The 19,376-nt window shown below is 43.7% G+C and overlaps 1 protein-coding gene across 2 annotated transcripts; it reads left to right on the top strand.

Annotated features, from left to right (window-relative positions):
- Positions 1–2,459: 2,459 nt before the first annotated feature.
- On the top strand, positions 2,460–17,228 carry Lmod3 (leiomodin 3). 2 transcript variants are annotated; one of them, XM_006236972.5, is made up of 4 exons: positions 2,460–2,662; positions 3,105–3,420; positions 6,943–8,358; positions 16,867–17,228. In XM_006236972.5, the coding sequence occupies exons 2-4, from the start codon at positions 3,127–3,129 to the stop codon at positions 16,891–16,893; spliced, it is 1,737 nt and encodes a 578-aa protein (XP_006237034.1). In that variant the 5' UTR covers positions 2,460–2,662; positions 3,105–3,126; the 3' UTR covers positions 16,894–17,228. The 2 variants fall into 2 exon arrangements, with proteins under 2 accessions (XP_006237034.1, XP_006237035.1); XM_006236973.5 differs by lacking the exon at positions 2,460–2,662 and adding an exon at positions 2,933–2,999.
- The last annotated feature ends 2,148 nt before the right edge of the window (positions 17,229–19,376 follow it).

Raw genomic sequence — 19,376 nt, 5'->3', positions numbered from 1 at the left:
TCTGATTCAGCAGCTTCTAGGAGGGAGTCAATTTCATTTCTTCTCTAGACTCTGATCTAGAGTCAGTTGATCTGTGACCTGTTGGGCCATGTCCCTCTACAGGTAGTTGCTTGCTTTTGTGCTTATGCTGGATGCTGAGGTGACAGTTGTAAAGCACCATGAAGAACAAACACAGCTAACTCATCTCAGTGTCAAACTAATGAGACCTGCAAAACCCTCTCTGTCAGCAGAATTCGGATTATCTTTCTTGAGAGGGCTTCCTGTCTCCCTTTCAACGCTGAGCTTCTGTGTTCTTTAGAGGCAATTTCATCTAAAAGCTCTCAGCTGCTTTCTGTAAAATTGCCAACAGTTTTAAAGCCTCTCGTTCATGGCTGTTAATATAATGTTTTCTTTCATGGAAGCATTTTTAATGTCTTATTAATGTTCTATATTTTATACCTTGTTCGTGTTTTTCCTTAACTGTTTCTGTAGCTGTTGCTGAAACATGACACACTGTGTTGTTTGAAGGGATGATGACTGGGGGTGGGGAAGCACATACATGTTCAGATACATTGTTTCTCTAAAGCTTTTTTAATCTATTGATTTGTTGACTCTGGAAGAAGAACTCTAGAGCATGGAGGGGTGTGTGTGTGTGTGTGTGTGTGTGTAAGTAACATATGGATATAATTTACTATGGGATAACACTAAGAGAACCACTTAGACATTCACTGAAATGCATTTAGTTCTTCATATTTTTTGACCCTGCAATTTATCTGACTTCTTAGAATTTATCCAACTTAACCTAAGTAAATAAACCTGGGTACATACAAGTATGTAGCTAGTAAGATGTGCGTTGAAGGACTAGAGAGATGGCTCAGTGGTTAAGAGCACTGAATGCTCTTCCAGAGGTCCTGAGTTCAATTCCCAGCAACCATATGGTGACTCACAATCATCTGTAATGGGATCTGGTGCCCTCTTCTGGTGTGTCTGAAGACAGCTACAGTGTACTTATATATAATAAATAATGTTTTTTTAAAAAAAGATGTTCATTGAAGAACTGTTTGTACTTCTGATAAGTGAAAACAGTTTAGCTATGAAACTACTAAGGATTGGTTATGTGAACTATGCACTTGCTCTTTATAGGGAGATCTTAAAAACTATGTGGTTCTAGAAATATAGAATTGCCTCAAAAGTCATCTAATCAACAAGAAAACACAGACTGGACATGGTGGTGCTTGCCTTAATCATGACCCTTGGGTGTTGGAGGCATGAGGACAGCTGCAAATTTAAGGCCAGCCACACCAAAAAGTGAGTTCCAAAGCTACATAACAAACACTATGTCAAAAACAAACAATAAACCAAAGAACACAGGGCGAGGGATGCAGCCGAGGGCAGAGCTGACTTCCATGTTCAAACTGCCAAAGGCTATATAGATGACACAATGACCGGAGACCCTGTTTCTAAGAAATGTGTGAAATCAGCCAGAGCACTCATTGCAGTTGCTCTCAACCAGGAAACAAGGTGGAAAATTCATTTTCTCTCTAGCTCTTTATGTTATGTTCCAGTCTGTACAAAAATATCTAAATTCCTGAGAAAAGCATTGCAACGTTCAGAATTTGACAAAAGTTAGCCTATGGTGGCACATACCTTTAAGGCCAGCACTTGTTAGGCAGAAGCAGGCAGATCTCTGAGTTCAAGGCCTTCCTGGTCTACAGACTGAGTTCCGTGACAGCCAGGGCTACACAGAAAGACTCTGTCTCTGGAAAAAATATAAAAATATATACAAATATAATGGTAAAGCCTTTCCCCAGCCCAGCCCTTCAGACACTCATGCCTCTCCCTAAAAATACTTGAAATGTTTGGTTTCTTTTTTTTCAATGATCTACCTCGCTGATATTTTTATATTTATCTATTTGAGTCAGGGTCTCTCTATGTAGCACTCCCTGTCCTGGAACTTACTATGCAAACCAGGCTGACCTTGAACTCTCTGAGATCTGCCTGCCTCTGCCTCCTGAGCGCTGAGACTAAAGGTGTTCAGAACCCGGCCCAGCTCTTATTCTTATTTGAATACATTCATTCGTTTATAACTTATTGTCTCAAAAATATCCTGTCTTGTGCAGCTGTAGAGCTTTCTGTAGCCAATTAATGTATATAATTGTGCTTTCAACTTCCTGGGAGTGTGTCTGAGAGATACACCTTGAAAAGTAGAGTTGCTGGGTTAACATAAATGTATTTTAGGAATTTGAAAAAAAATTAGTGTCCCTCCCGCACAGGTTACAAAAAAGTTTCTCTTCACAGCCCTTTTTGCCCAGTAATTCAACAGTACGATTTAAAAAAAAAAATTCTCTTCAGATCCATCTTAATTCAGCTAGCTTTGATAAACACTTACTAAAGACATAAATGGTTTGAGACGTTCAGCCCCTCCCTCCTTACATGGAAATTCAGGGCCTTGTATCCCCATCTGTCGGGTCACAGGATCTAGATGCAGATAACAGCAGCTTGCACCGTTTCACTTACACAGGGGCGAATACCACAGCAAGACCTGAGCTGTTCCCTTCAGTGGCACGGTTACCAGAACCTGCTGGAGAGAACCGGCAAAGCCCAGCTCACCTTCTACCTACAAGGGACGCTTCTGTTCCAGGAGAAACTGCATTTGCTGGCTGGATTTTCACTCTGAGGTTTTGTGAGTTGTTTAAATGAGCAGCCGCAGGCTTGCCCTGGAGCATGTGGGTGTGGGCTGCGTGGAACTGGACCCTGGGGCGGGAGGACTTTGGAAAAGAATTTGGTTTATTCCTGCAGAGATTCCATAGACCAGCTACTCGCTGTCCCGCACAGCAGCTGTACTGAAATGTCAGATGGATTTGTAGGGATGACTCAAGTTGCCAAAAAGGGAGTCATGTAGTAGCTCCACGACTTGACTCTGCCCAGAAAACCTTGCTTAATATAGATCCCACATGAGCTGAGCTATAGACACTCCCAGCAGCTCAACCAACACCATTGAGTGAGAAAATCTCCCAAGGGTGGGTTGGCCTGAGATCTTTGTTGATTAGAAGACATTGAGGAGTTTTCATACTGAGTCCATTTTTAAAAACATATACTGGGTTATTTCTTTTCTGGTGATCTAGAAACAGATAGAAAAAGCCAACGATGTCGGAGCACAGTGGGAACTCAGATCAAGAAGACACCCTTAGTGAGGAGCTTGATGAAGATGAGATCTTGGCCAACTTATCCCCTGAAGAGCTGAAGGAACTGCAGTCCGAGATGGAAGTCATGGCCCCTGACCCCCACCTTCCTGTGGGGATGATCCAGAAGGATCAAACTGACAAGGCTCCCACAGGAAACTTTGACCATAAGTCTCTCGTCGATTACATGTATTTGCAAAAGGCGTCTAGACGCATGCTGGAAGATGAACGAGTTCCTGTCAGTTTTGTGCAGTCTGAGGTAACCAGGGATCTGTGTGGGACACAAATGGCTGCCGGGACTGGGCTGGCAGGGACTGTTTCGCAATTGTGATTTCTGAAGACCACAGTGTGTGGTTCTGTTTTAGATTTTGCCACATCTAAATTAAATCATAGTATTAAGTTCTATCCCAACCCGTAACTTTCTGACAAATGGTATAATTGCAAGGGGGAGGGGGAGTTGATAACCTCTTGTCAGTGTTTCTCTGTCAACATTGGCACTGGGGTCTCTGTGTGGATGGAGTCTGTGGTCTGTAGCCCTGATACGTAATTAATGATTTAACTCAGAAACAGCTCTTAAGACTTTTTTTAAATTTTTGCTTCTCCTTTTGAGAAGCTTGTCCAAACTCTACTCCCCATTTCTCCAGAGTATTTATGCACATACAATAGTTTACATATAATATCAAAGATTCCCCACTTCTGAGGAAATCTGGCCATGCCCACTAAACCAAACCCAAGACTGAAAATGTGGGCTCACTGTATATTATCGGGCATCAGTGGTGACATCTGGAAATCAGTGGCTAAGAAGGCATCTTCAACATAGTCCTCTCTTGAGACACTTCAGTCTAAAAGCTAGAGCTGGCATGAGCTTTGCAAACCTACTATGTATAAACCACAGTTAAATTTTAATTACATTTTATTATTAGTTGTACGTGCATATGTGTGTGCATGCATGTGTGTGTGTGTCTCTGTGTGAGCATAAGTGTGTGTGTGTGTGTGTGTGTGTGTGTGTGTGTGTGTGTAAAGGTCAGGTATGTGGCAGGTACCTGATAAACTGTCTTGATGGCCCTAAAGGGAAAATTGTAATGTTGCACTTAAAAATGACTGAGAAACCAGAAGACAGATTTCCCTAGTATGGTTTTTCCGGCCCACCTACAGGTCTATCTTATCACATTGGTGTGACGGAAGGAAGTAGTGAACATTAAGCAGGAACTGAAGTCCGGGAAATAAATCTCCGGCTTGATCAGGCTAGGGCTTGGCCATGTCATTTGCAGACCTCTTACAGTTGCAGGTCCATGGGTTCAAAGACAGTTCCACACCAAGACTAGCCTTAGGAGGACTACAGAACCAGTGCTCTTGTTTCCTTCCCCGGCATGCATTAAACAGCTTGACGATTGGCTCCCCCTGCTGGGACAGCCGAGGCATGGGATGTTATAGGTTTTAGGAGGTAGTTAAGGCCGGCATTGTCAACTGTCAGATCCAACCTGGCCCTGTATCGTCAGCATTAAGTTCTTGCTCAGAACACTGGGTGTCAGACTTCTCCATGAGCTTTGGGAATTACACCTGCAAGATGCACAGATGCACACAAAGAGGAGCAGTCGATGCAGGTGAAACTGGTGAACGCTGATCTGACAGACTTTCCCTTCCCAGACAGGGCAGAGTTGTACATCTTACCCTAATCCTGTTCCATTTTAAGGCTGCCTCTTCCCTCAAGGCTCTTTGCTTCAGAGACTAGTGAGTAATGAGGGCGGTTTTCCCAGAGCCAGGATCCAAACCAAGGTTTTAAAACACACCCCAGATTATCAGAGAAGTCTCATTTCTCTGCACCATAGTCTGTCTCATAGTCTCAGGAAATGCAACATCATGCATGTCTATGAGAACAGTGGATCCTTTAAAAAGGGTATAAGGAACTTTTTTTTTTTTTTGACCAAGGTTTCTCTCTGTAGCCCTAGCTGTCCTGGAACTAGCTCTGTAGACAAATCTGGCCTCAAACTCAGAGCTCCACCTGCCTCTGCCTCCCGAGTGCTGGAATTAAAGGCATGCACCACCATAGCCCAGCAGAAAGCTATTCTTAACACAGCTCTGTGGAATACAAACGCTCCCTTTCAACGACACAGGGAACAAAGGCTTTGATACAGGGATGTAAAAATCAGTATCATTTCCAAATATGTTTTAAGAAGCAACTTTTAAAAGTATAGAATCTAAAAGCAAAATTAACTGGCTTTTGTTTTAATGCACTTGGTCTTGTGTACCCTCAAGGACTCCACCCTTGAATTCAATGAATTGTGAACTGCAAACACGAAAAAAGATTTATTTATTTATTTATTTATTTATTATTTATTTGCCACATGGACTGTATATGTACAGACTTTTTCTTTGTCTTTTTAAAAACAAAACAGTGTCCCTGTTGACATTATTTGTAGTAGTCATTAGGTGGTCTAGAAACAGTGTAAAATATTCTCATATGGACAGGTGGTTATGCAGGATAGAAATGTGTATATGCATATTTATGTATATATGGGCACAATCCCAAGCATGTGTCTGCAAAAGTCCCTCTTTACTTGGTTATTTTTGCTTATTGTGGGCTCCTCTGTATCAGCAACACAAGGAAAACTTAAAACCAAAAGACACAGAGCAAGTAGCAGGCACCCCCAGACCCTTTAGTTCTTCCAGGGGTTACCTTCCTGACTTGGAAAAACAAAAACAAAAACAGGAATTCCATAGTAATTTTAGAAGCTTTTTTCCTATACATATATAAATGTGTATGTATACATACATAGAATAATATTATACATAAGGTTTATTAGATTGAGTTATTTCACTTAAAATGGTTTTCATTTAAGTTTTGGTTTGGTTTAGTTTGGTTTTGAGACAGGGTCTCTCTCAAGACCCTAGTTTGGTCTGGGTAGTCAGAGACACATTATTGAGACCATATGCTGGCCCAGAGCCCAGAGATCTGCCTGCCTCTGCCTCTAGGGTGGTAGTTAAAGGCAGGTGCCACCAGGCCTGGCTTTAAGGTTTTACAAAATCTTTTGTGTATGTGTTTTTGTGTATGAGAGAGAGTGTGTGTGAGTGTATGAGTGAGTGTGCATGTGTGCCTGTGTGTGTGTGTGTGTGTGTGTGTGTGTGTGTGAGAGAGAGAGAGAGAGAGAGAGAGAGAGGACAACCGGACAACCTCAGGCGTCACAGCATTCACCTCTTTGAGTCAGGATCTCTTAGTATCATAATCACCACTGCATGCCAGGCTTAACTGGCCCCGAGCCTCCAGAGATTCCTCTGTCTCTATCTCCCATCTTTCATCTTACTTTATGTGGGTGCTGCAAGTTTGAACTCAGGTCCTCAGACTCTAATGCTTATGCAGCCAGTACTTTACCCATGAAACCATTTTCCCAGCCCTAAAAATATTTTTGAAAGACTTTTTTTTTATATTTAATTGTGTGCATTCCGTGTGTGTGTGTGTGTGTGTGTGTGTGTGTGTGTGTGTGTGTGTGTGACTAGCCTTAGTGTATTTGAATGCAGTGTCTACAGAGGCCCGAAGAGGGCGTCAGATCCCTGGAGCTGGAGTTACAAGCAGCTTCGAGCAGCTTTAAGCAGCCAGAAGCCAGTCGTGTGGGGGTGGAAGTGGGGTAATAAATTCCAGTCCTCTGGAAGAGCAGCAATCATTTCTTAACTGCTGAGCCATCTCTCCAGCCCCTAAAAAATATTTTTAAACTCCGGTAGACATTGCTGCATTTTGTACTTCTTCACTGCTGTGGGTTCTAACTGCTGTGAACCTATCTTTTAGGAAAATACTCAAAAACAGCACGAAGTAAGAGAGAAAGGCATTGCAAGCATGCCCCAGTTTTTAAAAGAAAAGCTCAACAGTGAAATCCTTGCAAAGAAAAGACAATCAAATGGGAGCAACAATGTACAAGAAACAGAAGATGACGAAGATGAGGAGGATGAAGAAGATGAAGAGGATGATGAAGATGAGGATGAGGGTGAAGAGGGTGATGAAGATGAAGAGGATGGAGATGGTGAACAAGCCAACAGAGGAAAAAATGAAGCAAAGGAACAAGTCCACAATAATGCCAGCATCTGCCAGCAGCCGGCTACTAGAGCAATGGAAGAGCAAAAGGCTACTAGAGCAATGGAAGAGCAAAAGGACACGGCAGAGACCAAAGGAAAAGGTGCGAAGAAAATAGCCAAATTAGACCCTAAGAAGTTAGCTCTTGATACCAGTTTTCTGAAGGTAAGTGCAAGGCCTTCAGGGAACCAGACAGACCTGGACGGAAGCTTGAGACGAGTGAGACAGAACGACCCTGACATGAAGGAACTCAACCTGAACAACATCGAAAACATCCCTAAAGAAATGTTGCTGGACTTTGTCAATGCAATGAAGAAAAACAAACACATCAAAAGCTTCAGTTTAGCCAACGTCGGTGCAGATGAGAGTGTAGCATTCGCCTTGGCTAACATGCTACGTGAAAACAGGAGCATCACCACCCTCAATATTGAGTCCAACTTTATCACCGGGAAGGGCATTGTGGCCATCATGAGGTGCCTCCAGTTCAACGAAACTCTGACTGAACTTCGGTTTCACAACCAGAGGCATATGCTGGGCCACCACGCCGAAATGGAAATATCAAGGCTTCTGAAGGCCAACAACACCCTGTTGAAGATGGGCTACCATTTCGAGCTTCCGGGTCCCAGAATGGTGGTAACCAATCTGCTTACCAGGAACCAGGATAAACGGAGACAGAAAAGACAGGAGGAGCAGCAGCAGCAGCAACTTAAAGAGCAGAGAAAGCTGATAGCCATGTTGGAGAACGGGTTGGGGCTGCCCCCTGGGATGTGGGAGAGGCTGGGAGGACCCATGCCCGATCCCAGAATGCAAGAATTCTTCCAGCCTTCACCTGGGCGGTCCCTTGCTGCTCAAGAAGTCCCCTTCGGTGCAAGAAAGGAAATGATCAAAAATCCGCCTCAACCCCCACAGTACAAGACAGACCCGGACTCCTTCAGGGTGGTGAAGCTGAAGAGAATTCAACGCAAATCTCGAATGCCGGAAGCCAGAGAGTCGCAGGAGAAAACCAACCTCAAAGATGTAATCAAAACGCTCAAGCCAGTGCCGAGAAATAGGCCGCCCCCGCTGGTGGAAATCACTCCCAGAGACCAGCTCTTGAATGACATCCGACACAGCAATGTTGCCTACCTAAAACCTGTAAGTAATAGGAGGGTGAAATGACGAACACTTCCCACTTCCCCTCCCTCTCCTCCCTCTTGTCTATGTTATATTTTATTTTAGAGACAGGCTCTCCCATATTTCAGGCTGACCTCGAATCTGCTAGGTAGCTGAGGGTGGTGTACCCCACCATGACTCGCTTATGTGGGGACTGAGTCCAGGAGTAGGCAAGTCCGTGTTAGGCAAGGGCATTACCAAATGAGCTATTCCCCTGCCCTAGCCCCATTAGTTTAACGCCGTGGGGTCTTGATTGTTCCTAAGCAGAGGTGTAACACCGATACAGTTAAATTACTAGTTCCTCTATGGGACAGACCCATGTATAATATATACAATACTTGCAACTAAGTCTATTGAGTACATACATGTATAAGCTGACTCATCTGATCATTGGAATTCTAGAAGGTTGGCACAGTTATTCTCCCCATTTTGTGAAGGAAAGGCAGATGCTTTGGGAAGTTAATAGCATGTCTAGCAGACACCGCTAGGGAGTGGTAGCACTGATGTTAAAACTCAGTTTTGAGGTGTCAAACTTTTACCTAGCTTGCTGTTTTGAATCTTTAATGCGCACATGTAAAACCAGACCATTCTAAGCACATAGAGCTGAGAATTAGAGACCCCCAGAAGCCTCCTTGAAGGAGCGAATGAGGAAAAAACATTAAGCACATTTGTAAGTAGGATCTGGACTAAAGGGTCCAGGGACTCGGTTTTTCGTCAGCAGACGAAGCTAGACCACCTGCGAATGCATTTCTGTTTGCCTTTTAGGCAGCCAGCCAAATGGCAGACGTCAGGTCACTATGCTCATGAGCCAACAGAGTTTAAAATATCTATTATTTCTGTTGTAATATTCATAGTGTCTCTATAAAAGTCTGTGATAAAGCTGACCAGGGAGATGGCTTTACTACCTGAGCTTAGGTTATAGAAATGATATTTTGTGGTCATTATGACAGTGATAGTTATACAGGCCGAAGATCAATGTCCACGGGCCATGCTGATTGACACGTGACTGCCATTAAATATATATTATTTTATATACTATGATGTGCATTACATAATATAACATTCTATTAAGTGTATAAAATACATAATTATACAAACATGTAAGTATATATTGAATAGGTATATATGTAATTGAGCTAAGATTGTGTGGACAACATAGTCAATATATTATTTCATCATAGAGGTTCCCATTTTTTTAGGATATAGAACACAAATACCCATGTGAGTCTGTGATTTTTTCCCCAGCTTTACTGAGCTATCTAATCTTAAGGTAACTGCCGTTATTCACATATGCGTGTAGGAATCTCTTGAATTCCCATCTCCTAGAAACGTATTGTCATTGTCCCATTTCCTGCATCAAAGACGTTTTTCCTCTGTAATTTGGAAAAAGCTGGATGGGTCCTAGGACAGGTGTCATTGTAGAATGCTAGAAATCACGTGAGGCCAGGCAGCGGTCCTCTGCTTGCCTTTGGACAGGACACAAGCCAGACCACTGCTGGAGTAGGTAAGGGTGCTGTGTGTAAAAACTGTCACTTTGAAGTCATGGGTGGACAATAGTCAAGCTGCCTTGGTGTTATATAGTCAGAAAACAATATACTGAGAGCAACAAGAGTCCATGTTAAAGGGAGAGGAGCTCAAGTGACCATCTGCAGAAACCTCCTGACTCTGGAAGGAGTGAACCACTGGGGCTGCAGGAGGCAATGCGCCATCACCCAGCATTTCATGTGGGCCCCGGGGATCTGAACTCAGGTCCTGATACTTGCACAGTCAGCACTTTGCTCTCTGAGCCGGCCCCTAGTGCCATTGTTTAAAACAACAGCAGCAATAAGCTAAAAAGGGAAAGCCTTTCAGAACGGGAGCCTTGCTTACTGACATGTGCTTTGAAATGGCTTTGCACTTCCGGCCCCTGACAGCTCCTCTTGCCTTCAGTTGCCTGACATAGACTGCAATGTCTGTCTTTGCGCATGTATCTATCTCGGCTATGACCCATGCCTTCTTCTATTTAGTTCTACAAGTACTCTGTGAGGATGACGTGCACACACATCGTTCAACTGCTGGACGAGCTTCACTAACGCCCAACTGCTCCCACCTCTCTGTGTCTTCTTCCCACAGGACAGATGTCTGCTTTAAAGCCAGACCATAAAGTAATCATTTCAAAGTGTTTCACTTTTTTTTTTACTATTAAATGTTTATTTTATTTATTTTTAATTTTTTTCTCCATCTTTATTAACCTGGGTACTTCTTATTTACATTTCAATTGTTATTCCCTTTCCCGGTTTCCGGGCCAACATCCCCCTAACCCCTTCCCCTCCCCTTCTATATGGGTGTTCCCCTCCCCATCCTCCCCCCATTACCGCCCTCCCCCCAATAATCCCGTTCACTGGGGGTCCAGCCTTGGCAGGACCAAGGGCTTCCCCTTCCACTGGTGCTCTTACTAGGCTATTCATTGCTACCTATGAGGTCAGAGTCCAGGGTCAGTCCATGTATAGTCTTTGGGTAGTGGCTTAGTCCCTGGAAGCTCTGGTTGGTTGGCATTGTTGTTCATATGGGGTCTCAAGCCCCTTCAAGCTCTTTCAGTCCTTTCTAAGATTCCTTCAACAGGGGTCCCATTCTCAGTTCAGTGGTTTGCTGTCACTTTTTAAAAATCTTGTCTTTTGAAATAATATTAGATTGGCAGACGCTCAAAGCCAGCACAGACTTCTTACCTCTGCCCATCACCTTCTCCCCGTTTGCTGTCATTACTTAAAATGCAATGCAGCTGCCCAAGGCTGTGAGCCCAAGGCACTGGCTCATTGGAGGCAATGGTAGCATGCGCTGTAAACACCTTCAACTGCAAGGTTCTTCCTCATGCCAGAGGAACCGAAGCATCATGAAGCTCTATCTTAGACTCAGTCAACTGCCATACACACTAGCAATGGCAGTGTCATGACTGTCAGCACAAAGGTCTGTCTTTGGTCTGTCATATGAGACCTGACCAGGTCCACTTTATAGAGGAGAGATGGAGGTATTGTGGATTTGAACTACAGGTGCAACAATGAGGTGAAAATTAATACACAATTTTGATACCTCTGTGTGTGTGTGTGTGTGTGTGTGTGTGTATGTGTGTGTGTGTGTGTGCACATGCTTTTAAGCCCTGTCCTTGTTGGTTTTTTGTCAACTTGACACAGACTAGAGTCATTTGAGGAGAGGAAACCTCATTTGAAAAAATGTCCCCCCAAGACTGGACAGTGGGCGAGCCTGTGGACGTTTTCTTGATTAAAGCTGAGTTTAGTGTAGGAGGACTGAGCCCACTGTGGGTGGCGCCATCCCTAAGCAGGTGGTTCTGGGTTGTATGAAAAAGCAGACTGAGCAAGCTTTGAGGAACAGACCTGTAAAGTGCACTCCTCCTCAGCTTCTGCCCCAGCTCCTGCCATCGTTCCTCTCAGTGAAGCAGCTGTAAGTTGTGAAGAGCAATAAACTCTTCACTCCCCAAGCAGCCTTGGGTCATGATATTTATCGCAGCAGTAGAAACTTAACAACAGCAACTCCTAAAATTAGAATATCGACTGTTCAAAACACACCTGTCAGTCTTTTGACCTTGGAAATCCTTAAAACACACTCCTTTCCCTCTCAGTCTTAGAAATGTTGTTTTTATGTATTCTTGAGAATATCCTGATAATCAGTTTGTATTTCTTTTTCTTTTTTCTTTTTTTTTTTTTTTTGGAGCTGGGGACCGAACCCAGGGCCTTGCGCTTGCTAGGCAAGCACTCTACCACTGAGCTAAATCCCCAACCCCTCAGTTTGTATTTTTAATTTTTCTTAATTTAAAGCTTATTCTCTCAATACCACTGCTCCTGGCCTGGGATCTCTGAATGGGAATCAATAGAAAAAGAAAAAAAAAAAAAAAGGAAAAACCTATACGCTTTGCTCAAACGCTACATACTACAGGAACTCAACTCAGTTAGCGAAATATCCTCTCTGGGTCCATGTTAAAACCTGGTAGCTACAAACCAGACTTCAGGCTTACCACCAGACTTCACTCACCACCAGACTTAAATGGGAAAGGTATTATTTTGTAAATTCTATATGTCACGGAAAACATTCAAATATTTGGCACCACTGAAATATTAAACCCAGCCATGTAAAACTTTCATGCGCCTGGCAGAAGTGGTATATGTGTGTGTGTGTGTGTGTGTGTTTGTGTGTGTGTATGTGTTCGTGTGTGTGTGTGTGCATGCGTATGCGTGTGTGTGTGTTTTACTGGGTATTGAACTCAGAGCTTTGCACATGCTAGGCAAATGTTCTCCAGGCAGTTCCTTCTGCATGGTGGCCTCTCTGTAGGCTGGTTAGTGGCCTCTCCAGTTTTTCTCCTGCCGTCTGACCTTCGATCATCTCGCTTCATTCATGTGTATTGTTTCCTGAAGAATTCTTTAGTTTGTTCCTGTTTTTAACGTCTTGTCTAAGAACGTGCATTTCTTAGGTAAGAACCGACTCATTTCCCTACATGTTAATAGCTGTCAGTAACTCTGATGCCAACACATAGCAAGGTTTCCCCGTCCCCACAAATGCACATTTTCTTTAATCTATCTTTAAAATGTTTATGATTCACTCACCACCTACCATTACAGAGAAACCTTTGTACTTTTCACTGAGATAAGAATCAGCAAGTTAACTGAGCCAAGTTCATCAAGGGGACTGAAACATGCTCTCCACTCCACGTTGGGCTCACCTGCACAGGGAGACTGCTCCCAGCCAAGCCAGCAATGGAATAGCATCTCCAAGCTTTCTCTGCAGACAGACTTGAGTGTGATAGCATCACGTGCAGCCCTGGCTCACCAGAGCCCCTGTGGCACACCAGCAATTTCAGAGGTTAAGACGATAGATCTGAGCACTCATCTCTGTCCCTGCCCACGCTTGGCTTTGTTTATCAAGTTCTTTCTTTTTCTCCAGGTTCTTTGGTTTCTGTCCTTTTTTTGAGCCTCTTCACCACCTTCTCTTCTTGTGTGGGTAGAACCTAATCAAGGCCAGTCCCGTTTGGGTAATCCAGGGTTCTCCAAGTGTCTTCCTTCAGCCTGTTCTCACACCAGCTCCTGTGTGTAGGCCTTGCCACGTTGCTTTTCAACTCAGTGGCCTTTGGCGAGTCCACCCTCCCACACATTCTTCTTTAAAAGTCTTGGACTTAGCTCCAACAAGTTTTTACCTACTTGAAAAATAAATAGAACCAGAAGAATAGACAAGAGTCAATGCCTTCCCCTAATATTCGTAGGGAAGGGTTTTTTTGTTTTTGTTTTTTTTTTTTACATACCATTTTTGTAAAATCTATTATCAGAATCTCCTTTACATCTCTGGGCTCTTCCCTAGAATTTCTGGTTCAGTAGGTCTTAGACTGGGAATTTCCCCTTCTGACCGTCTTCCTAGTGATATTGATGCTGCTTATTTGAGGGACCACAGTTCGATGACAACAATTTTACAGCATCCTTGGGGACAATAGGTCAAATGATCTTTTCTTCTACCAATTGAAATCAATACAAGTTCCAAGTCTTATTTCAAATGCTACTTCCTAGACACAAAATCAAGCCAGCAATAGTGCCCATTCTACATCTTTGTCTGGAACTACCTTATCTGGAACTTCTTTTATACCGTAATCTGCTTCAGGGTTAGGGCCCTTCTGAACACAGTGTACATCTCTCAAATTCCTTAATGCATGTCTTGTTCTCTATATTCTGCGTACCCACTGATGTGTTGGTCCAGATTCAAGGTAATGTCTTAAATAACCACCTAAAATAAATCTTACAATCCTGCCACATCTCCCAGTATCCCTGTGTGTGTGTGTGTGTGTGTGTGTGTGTGTGTGTGTGTATTCTATATAAAGCTGTATGTGCTCATACATCCCAAATACACTTAAAAATTACCAAACTAATGAGTTAAACAGAAAGGAATCCCTACTAATAACAGGAATTGATTTTCTCCTGTTTGTGATTTTGATATTTTAACCTTTAATTAAAGTTTGTTGCTGCTGTTGTTGTTGCTGTAAGCAGCAAGGCTGGTCTTGAACTCCTGTTTCTCCTCTCTGCATCTTTCAAGTCCTGAGGGTACAGGTATGTGCCACTACACCCAGCTCAAGTTTGATTTTTTTTTTCAACATCAAATCTAGTCATCTTTTCCTTGGTTTCTGCTTGCTCTGCTGAGAAATGGTATCTCTAACGACAAAACATGTCTTCCTCTTTTCTTACAACTTCATTTAAAAGTCAGGCTTTTCCCAGAAGGCTTACTGCTGTGGATGAATTAAAGGGTTAAACTTTAGAAAATAAGCTGGTGCAAGGTCTCTGCCCTGTTAATCTTTTCCAGGCAGTTAATGATTATTTGGTGACTCGGTCTTTATCCCATGCTCTGAGACCCTGGCTTGGTACTGTTTGGAACATGGCGTTATGGACCTGGTCCCTAGAGTGGGCCAATGCTACATTTTGCTTTAAAATTTTTTTGGATTTATTTATTTTTATTTTATGTGCATGCATGTTTTGCCTACATGTTTGTACGTGCACCACACAGGTACCTGTTACCTGCAGAGGTCAGAAGAGGGCATCAGATCTCCTGGAACTGGAGTTACTGATGTCTATGAGCTACCATATTGGTGCTGGGAACTGAACCTGGGTCTTCTCCTCAAACAACATGTGCTCTTAACTGCTGACCCATCTCTATTGCCCCACATTTTGCTTTTTAAAATAGTATTTATTTAACCTCCACGTATGTGTTTTTAAACACACACAAAGATCATACTGTTTTAGCTATTTGTTGCAGCTTCACAAATTAAAGTATTCCATGTATTTTTTTTTAAATCCCAATGCTCTTAATTATTGGTGGTTTTCATGGGTAAATCCTACCCAGGCACAGCCACTCCCTTTCTCTTGAAATCTGACACCAGAAGTGCAGAGGGTCAGAGAGGCACATGGGGACTGCCCTTGGCCTGAAGAGAATATTGAATGTCCCCTCTGGAGGGCAGGACACTGGGAAACATTCCTCTCCAGAGAGCATGGACAAAGAACTGACTGCACGCAGATCCCACACTCTGACAGGCGCACATGGGCAGGGAAGAGGAAAACATGTTCAGCTGTTAACACACTCCAATCCTCTTAGCACCGTCAGCATCTCCTGAAAAATGCACACAGGATGGACGAGTCACCTCCTAAGGCAGAGCGCCACTTAAAACCTTTTAAGAGCTGACTAGACTTGAAGCTATGCAACAGAAGCTGAATGTAGAGTTTGGAGTTGGACAGATGTGACTCTTTGTAGTTACTGCGTCCTTGTGAAGTTTACCTAGATATTTTCTTAAGAACTGTATTCTGTTTTTAGATGTTACTGAACATTATATTAGAAATGTGCTTCGAGAAGGATAGACTGTGTGTGTGTGTGTATGTGTGTGTGTGTGTGTGTGTGTGTGTGTGTGCGAGAGAGAGAGAGAGAGAGAGAGAGAGAAAGAGAGAGAGAGAGAGAGAGAGAGAGAGAGTACTCACATTTTCATGTCAGAGGTCAATCTCCAGCATCATTCCTTAGGCGTTATTTATCTTGGTTTGTGAAACAGGGCCTCTCACTGGCCTTATAAGTTTGATAAGCAGGCAGGGAAGGCCGGCCAGTGAGCCTCTGGGTCACTGTGTCTATCCCTTGAAGACTGAGACAGTGAGCAGGCGCCACCACACCTGGCTTTTTAAATGTCGTTTGGGGAGGTCTAACTCATCTGCCACTCAAGCGCTTTACTAATGAAGCTATCCCCTCCTCAGCCCCTAGGACATATATAATTCTTAATTATACGTAGATGCTTGTGTGAGGCTATGTGCATGTGAGCGTGGGTGCCTGGAGAGGCCGGGAGAGGGTTCCTGATCCTCTAGAACTGGAGCTGCCTAACGTGGGTGCTGGGAAATGAATTCTGGAAGTCTGCAGAGCTGGTTTTCACAGCTGAGCTGTCTTTCCAGCAGCCCTAGCCTTGTGACCTCAGGAAAGTCATCGTCTGCTCAGAGCCCTCTTCTTCCTCCTCCTCTCCTTCCTCTTCCTCCTCCAAAGCCTGGTGTAGGACAGACACAGTGAAAGAATTGATTTTTGGCTTTTTGTTTTTTGTTTTGTTTTAAAGTAATTGTCCCTGTCTATCACTCCCTCCCATTATATAACTTAATCTTTCACACTATGGACTGGATTACTGTCATTTTACAGCGGGGGGAAAGTGACACTTAGCACCCACCAAGCATCAGGTAAACTCTAGGCACCAGGCTTCGAGTTTCCCTTGTTTCTGTGACCCATCTCCCCATAATCTCACGGACCTTCGAACAAGCCCTGGATTGGTAAATGCCCAAAACAATGACTTTGGTTCGTCTGCCTCTGTGGTGATTTTGGAGAGCTCTGTGGCCAATATTTCTAACGCCTTCTGCATCCATCAAGACATGTAAGTTTAATGATTTTAGCTTTACAGCTCTTATATTTCCAAGGTTCACTTTTTTTCTTCCCCGAATGCTCAAACCGCAGGTGCAACTGCCAAAAGAATTGGCATAGGAGGCAGCAGAATCATCTAGAACAGCAAGATCAGAGCTGGAGGCTGTTTCACTAACAGTGCAGAGGACAGAACTGCGATTGACCAATGGTGGCTCGCTCCAACCAGGCTGGGGATGGTTTGGGCTGTGAGAAGACAAAGGCCCAAGAGGAAGGGAAGGATACAGAATATCGATGTTCACAGACAACACATTCTTCTTCTCAGAGTTGGACTGCCTTGGGTGAAAATTGTAGCGCGGTGCTCCTAGAAGCAGAAGCTAACCCCTTCTTGGTAAACACTTTACTATTGTTTTCTCCTAGTGATTAACAATAAATAACGGTGGAAGTGTTAACTGTCAGAGTCTATGCCCACTCCCATTTCTTTTCTCCTCCCATCTCCTCCATTGTCATTCAATGCATGGCGTCTCAAAGGGAATAAATCATGTGAAGTGGGTGCCTGGCAGGCCTTCTGCAGCTTTTTGGAGTAAAGGACTCTTTGCTAGTTCCTGAAGAACCAATAAAAATCCCTCCTCTCACTCTGCTAATTACTAGCCTCGGTGCTATAAGAAAATACCCAACAAAAGCAACTTAAGGAAGGAAGGGTTTACTGTGTGTGGTTCATGGGTTGAGGGTGTAGTTTATCCTGGAGTCCTGGGCAAAGCCTGGCAGCAGGAGCCTGAGGCAGCTGGTCACATTAGTCACGGGAGGCAGAGGGAGATGATGGATTCAGTATTCAGTGGCATCCTCTGGTGAAATTCCGTCTAGGACCCTAGACCAGGGATGCCTCCATTCACATTCAGGGCTAGTCTTCTCTCCCGAGTTCAGCCTCTCTAGAAAGCTCCCCAAGATGCGCCCACAGGTGAGCCTCCTAGGTAATTCTAAATCCAGATAAGCTATCAGTGAGGATTAATCAGCCTGAACTCTGCTCAGTGTCCTTGCTGACTCCGTGATGTTTTGAAGTATTCAGTTTGTCCGTCCGAAGTAAAGCATGCACGCAGCAGGCTGTGGGGAAAACAAAGTGTGACCAGAAAAGTCAGGAGAAAAGCAAACCTTTCACACATTCAAATACCCTGCTGTGATTCCAAACTTAGGGACAGCTACAGACAATGCTGTTTTACAGATAAAAACACGGGGGTGATAAATAACACAGTAATTGGCAAAGTTTTTACACACACACACACACACACACACACACACACACACACACACACACACACACCTGAGTCTCTTCAAAACCACTCTAAAGGAAGCATGTCTACAGGATTACACACCTTGCCCTCTACTTCAGGATGCTCTGTCCCCTGGCCCTGGTGAACCAATCCATTCTCTTCCCTGGAAAGTCTTAGATTGCTCCTAATAGAGCGTCCTCCTACACACTCAGTGTGTCGTCCTTTTTGACATTTCCATAGAAGACCCCAAGACATCCACCATCTATGAAGGTCCTGTCCAATCTCCCAACAACATGGCAGGTTCTATTCCCTCTGTAGAAACATTCCCAACATCTCCAAGCCCTTTCCTTCCCTCCTTCCAAGTTTCCACAGTTCTTGGTTATGCATTATAGTTAGGTGAACTTTTTTTTTTTTTAAGTAATGAGAATACAGGAATTAGGAAACAAGTTGTGGTGACTTTCTAAGGTTTTTTTGTTTGTTTGTTTTGTTGTTTATTTTGTTTTGTTTTGTTTCTCTGTATAGCCATAGCTGTCCTGGAACTTGTTCTGTAGACCAGGCTGGCCTTGAACTCATGGATCTGCCTGTCTCTGCCTCCTATGTGCTGTTTAAAGGTGTGTGCTACCACCAGTCTTTTTGTTTGTTTGTTTTGTTGTACTTTCTGTTCTCCTTACCTGAGAAACTTACCTTCTCTTCCCTTTACACAATCACAGATGACATAGAGCAGGCAGGTAAAGTAGACCAGGAGAGAATCTCTCCAATGCAGGGGTTCTCAACCTTCCTAATGCTCAGACCCTTTTACACAGTTCCTCATGTTGTGATAGCCCCCTCCCCGCAGACCAAACCTACTCCATCTTGGAGCCAGCCTCCATCTTAAGCGGAAAAAGAGCAAGCCTGAGAACTTGACCTGCAGCTAAACCCAAGTACCAGGAAGGACCCATGGCTTGTCCCTGGCCAGAGTTACTCCATGGTTACTTCCTAACAACACTTAATCAAAGATTAGTGTGATTGTTTCAGATGGACTTTCAGACTGTGATTGTTCATGGTCTGGCTTCGGAGCACCCACCTGTCAGCTTACACTAGGCACTCAGTTAGGCGTTTGCCAGGATAGACACCCTCCCACACTTGCTCCCATGAGCACACACACACCTTGTACCGATGAGAGTTCGGGGGCTGCTTTACCTCAGAGCCTGCTCCTTGGTGGTCTTTTGGGGTTCACCAATGCTTCTTGGCACAGCACTCCAAGTATAAAATTAGTTTTCTTGCTACTTTACATCTGTAATTTTGCTACTGTTATGACTCGTAATGCTAAATCTGTGTTTTTGGAAGGTCTCAGGCACC

The sequence above is a fragment of the Rattus norvegicus genome, chromosome 4, assembly GCF_036323735.1.
Source record: "Rattus norvegicus strain BN/NHsdMcwi chromosome 4, GRCr8, whole genome shotgun sequence".
NCBI lineage: Eukaryota > Metazoa > Chordata > Mammalia > Rodentia > Muridae > Rattus > Rattus norvegicus.
The sequence above is the reverse complement of the archived record's forward strand: the minus strand, read 5'-3'. Positions and strand labels throughout refer to the sequence as shown.